At 43.7% G+C, this 4048-nt stretch overlaps 1 protein-coding gene across 1 annotated transcript in view; it reads right to left on the bottom strand.

The window, feature by feature from the left end:
* Nucleotides 1-1053: 1053 nt before the first annotated feature.
* The window catches only part of LOC107103795 (putative serine protease K12H4.7), a 26787-nt gene continuing 23792 nt past the window's right edge, over nt 1054-4048 (bottom strand). The window contains exons 7-9 of the mRNA XM_015403622.1: nt 3594-3684; nt 1928-2130; nt 1054-1371 (exon numbers count right to left, since the gene is read on the bottom strand). Of these exons, the coding sequence (XP_015259108.1) occupies nt 1262-1371; nt 1928-2130; nt 3594-3684 (404 nt within the window). The 3' untranslated portion in view covers nt 1054-1261. The remainder of the gene's footprint in view (nt 1372-1927; nt 2131-3593; nt 3685-4048) is intronic.

Genomic DNA, 4048 nt, shown 5'->3' with positions numbered 1-4048 from the left:
TAAACTTCTGGCAACTCAGCTGCCAGTTTTTTACCGTAAAATGAGGCCGTTTTATCTTAAGTCTACATGAAATCTATACCCTACACAGACTAATGAAATACTATCTGTAAAATTATCTATGTAAACAAACCTCATCACTTAAGAAGGTAGGTGATGCGGACGTCGTGGAAGACATTTTGTCCCGTAACGCTCGCCGTACTGTTGGGGGGGGGGATGTTCATGTTGCTGCAGTCTGCAGTCTGGACGTTAGATGTTGCTGAAAATTACACACTGTAGCTTTAAGTCTGACATGTACTCTGTGTTACCTGAACATATGAATGTGGGCTTTCTGTTTGGAAGTGGATCTCCTGGAGCCGAGCACCTGTAGTTTGTTTGTGATGGTGAACTTGTGCATGTAAAGTTCATCCATAGAAAAAATGCTCAATAGCGGTTGTGGAGAGCCGAAGAGGTGCCCCCCCCAGAGCACTGAGTCCAGCGCCGGGAGACCCGAAGCCCCAGGCGCCCAAAGGGACTCCTTTGGTCCTGGATCCAGGCAGGAGGTCTTCCACATCCCTGGAAGTGTCTCCAGGGTCAGACTAAGGGGGAAGAGGTGCTGTAGAATCCCACAGAGCTGCTCAGCACCACATTCCCACATTTCATGGTCCTGGTGGTGTTATTATAAAAACCTAAGCACACCAGATAATGCTGAGCATTTCCTGACCAGGACCGCGTTCATGCAGGCCAGCTGGACACGTAACCCGATCACATACAAGGAGTGAGTCTGTTCCAGGCTCTAAACTGCTGCCTCAGTCTCACCACTTCCTGTTGCAACAGCAGCTGGACCAGTGAACGGTGAATCAGCTCTGCTGGTTTCCACAGACTTGGTGATAATCGGTGTCTGGAAAGCTACTGAAATTCTCTGTGAGGTTGGTTAGCTTGGATGATTTAAGCTCTGACTGGATGGATCACCATGGGGAGATGCTGTCTGACATCCTCCCCCATCTGACCCCCTGCTGGCCAGAGTGCGATTAGCATTAAGGAGCACAACACCTTCACAATACAAAAATCACACATGTAAAAATATCTCCAACTTGGTATCAATAAGAAAAAAAACTTTATTAAATCAAAGCTTGAACTCATTCAGAACAAAAAACTTCTCAACTTGTGCAAAGACGCATTTCAAGATTTCAAGGAGCTTAAAATTTGGCAGCAGTGAAAGGAAACTGGTTCTTAATTTCAGAAATCAGGATCGATGCGTTTGCTTCTTTAAGCAGAGAGACGCTCATCGCTTCAACCACTGCTGGAGGAGCAGGAGGACGTGATCTCGAGCCTCAGACAGCTGTGGAAGATCTTGGCTCCTCGCTGGGTACATGTTGGCGCAGTGAGCCGTCCCTGGATCAAGAAACAAAACTGCATTAATCCCACAGAGGCTCCGCATTCAGGAATCACAGGCTGAGGAGAGTTGAGCTGAATCTGAACATCATTAAGGACAAAGAATGGAAATAAAAAGGAGTCTTAGCTTTGGAGGAAGCTACCATCAATGTTCCTCCCCTTTAACTTTTCCCTCACATAATGACAACAAACATCAACGCTTTTCTCTGGGATTTGATGAGATAAAACACAGAAAGCAGAAAAGGAAAATATGGTTTATTTAAGCAAAAGAACTCTTCTGCCTTCAGACGTCACCTAAAGTAGAGTCAATCTGTGGGATTTATTTTCAGCATTTAATCAGGATTAATTGCAACGCTCCCAAGGGATGGTCTGACTGGACCACCGTAACTGTTACTTTGGAGGAGCTCCACAGCTCCGGTTGAAGAGTCTGCCTACTGTGCTGGTATTTGACTCACTATCAGGTTAGTGGTGAAAAGTCTTCAGCGAAGGAAACAGAAGATGCTAAAAACATGATGCAATGATTGAGCTGAAAGAGGACACCATCATCATGGCTCACCTTTAATAAAGACGGCAGGAAGCTCAGCTGTGATGTCCTGAGTGATTCCCAAAGCGTGCCAGGGGTCGACGGACCCATTGGGGAACACTATCCTGCTGGAGCGGATGTTATAGCCACCGTAGTACTCGTTGGTCTGGGCCACAGCTTCTGCCACCTCCTCAGCACTGATGTTGTAGAATCTTGCACACTGTTTCACTTGATAACTGCATTTAATTCAGGCAAATACAAGAAATTAAAGAGATCCAGTGTCTTTAGGCTTCAATGTGTTTTACAGGCATCTATATGAATGACTAACACTAGTAAGTGCATAATGGTGAGCAGGAAGGAAGAGGATGCATGTTTGTTTGTTTTTTTAGATAGAAAGAAAGTATTGATGAAGCAATATTGATTTCATGTAATTCTGAATTCTGCAGCAGGACAAACCAGGTTGTTCTGAGTTACTAGGAACCAAACAGGCTCATTTTAATCCAAATATCCTACATTCAGTAGCTCCACAGCAGCACTCCAATGAACAGCTGGAAAAACCCGTCTCCATGGTGACATCAGAGGGGGAACACTGTTGGAGCTAGCTTAGCATGCTATAATGGAAACACGGATGAACATCGTCTTGAATTGGTTTGGGTGGTTGAACCATCAGCCAGTTGAAGCACAGATCTGATGATGTCAAAGCGACAGATCTGATGATGTCACACCGAGAGGCGGGACAAAGGAGCAACGGGAGAGAGGGAAAAAAACACAGAGTCAAAACGCTCTGATGGCAGTTAGCTGCAACCAAACTCTCTAACCTTTGGCTAAAGTAAATGAGCGGAAATGGGGAAAAAAGCAGAGATTATTGGGGGGGACGGTCCCCACCAGGCCAGAGTTGGTGTGGGTGATACCAGTACTTCAGAAAGTTACGCCTGTGGCATAAATTCCTCTGATTCTTCTGTTAAAACCATGAACCTAAAAAACATCTAGAACAGGATGCAGAGCCACATTATTGCCATGAAGCTAGGCTGTGATCGGGGGGGGGGGGTGGACCCAGTGGAGACAGCTGTTAGCAGCTGCTATTGTTAGCTTTCACTGAACAACCAAGCAGCTCTTCAGATGTGGGAAGAAAATAAAAACACCTTCTCCTCAAAATGCCCATAGCACAATAGAGCTCCAACAGGAGATAACATAAAATGAAAAGTTTAGTTTAACCTTTCCTTTTCAATGAGGAAAGATTAAGCTAAGAAGTGATTCAAAGGTGATATAAACTTTATTAGTAAATACAGAAAAACATAACTAACCCAGAGGAGCAGATCATGACACTTTGATGTCATTTGCTGCATTTAGCTTTCATGAATCCTTAAAACTATACGTCTGTAGATGGATTTAAGAAAACTGTGAACATTTTTTCCTTCCATTTAATGAATATCTTATATTTTGTTTTGAATTTGCTGCTGCATAAAATACTATTAAGACAAATTACTAACCCTATTTGTGGATTACACAGCAAATGGTAAAGACTTAAAACAGTTATGTATGTTTTTCTCCAACAACAAAACGACTTTCTAAAACCAGAGAGGAATATATGAAACAGTGCATGATGTGAACGTAATTAAAGCCGATTGGGTGAGAATGTGCACTGTACTGAATCATAATCATGACCCTATTAGGCAGAAACACTATGTGCTGCACTTACCCAACAGGGAAGCCTGTGAATGGCTGGTTTGGGGAGTCTGTGCTCTGGTAGAATCCAAACTCACTGCAGGTCTGGTAGACCCACTGTCTCCCTGACAACAGATAAGCAAAAATAAACACTGCTGCATATTCACTCAGTAAAAACAGCAACAACACAGAGAATGTAGTCTGAATATTAGCTTGAATGTTATAATGACCACTGTCCTTTTAGTCATTCAGATTAATGAACAGGAGAAAGCCCACAGGATGGCCTAAACTGACAGGATGGATTCGAAAAGTTATGCCAAAGTACCAGAGTGGCTTTAGGAAATCACAAGCTCTCTCTTTGAAGCTAAGGTAGAGACAGGCCACTAACATCTATCTCTAGGGCTAAGGTAGACAGAAGGCCACTAACATCTAACCCTAGAGCTAAGGTAGAGAGAAGGTCACTAACATCTAACCCTAGAGCTAAGGTAG

This window comes from Cyprinodon variegatus, unplaced genomic scaffold (assembly GCF_000732505.1).
Source record: "Cyprinodon variegatus isolate N-32 unplaced genomic scaffold, C_variegatus-1.0 Scaffold1529, whole genome shotgun sequence".
In the NCBI taxonomy this organism is placed as follows: Eukaryota; Metazoa; Chordata; class Actinopteri; order Cyprinodontiformes; family Cyprinodontidae; genus Cyprinodon; species Cyprinodon variegatus.
Note: the sequence above shows the minus strand (reverse complement) of the source record. Positions and strands in the feature narration are given on the sequence as shown.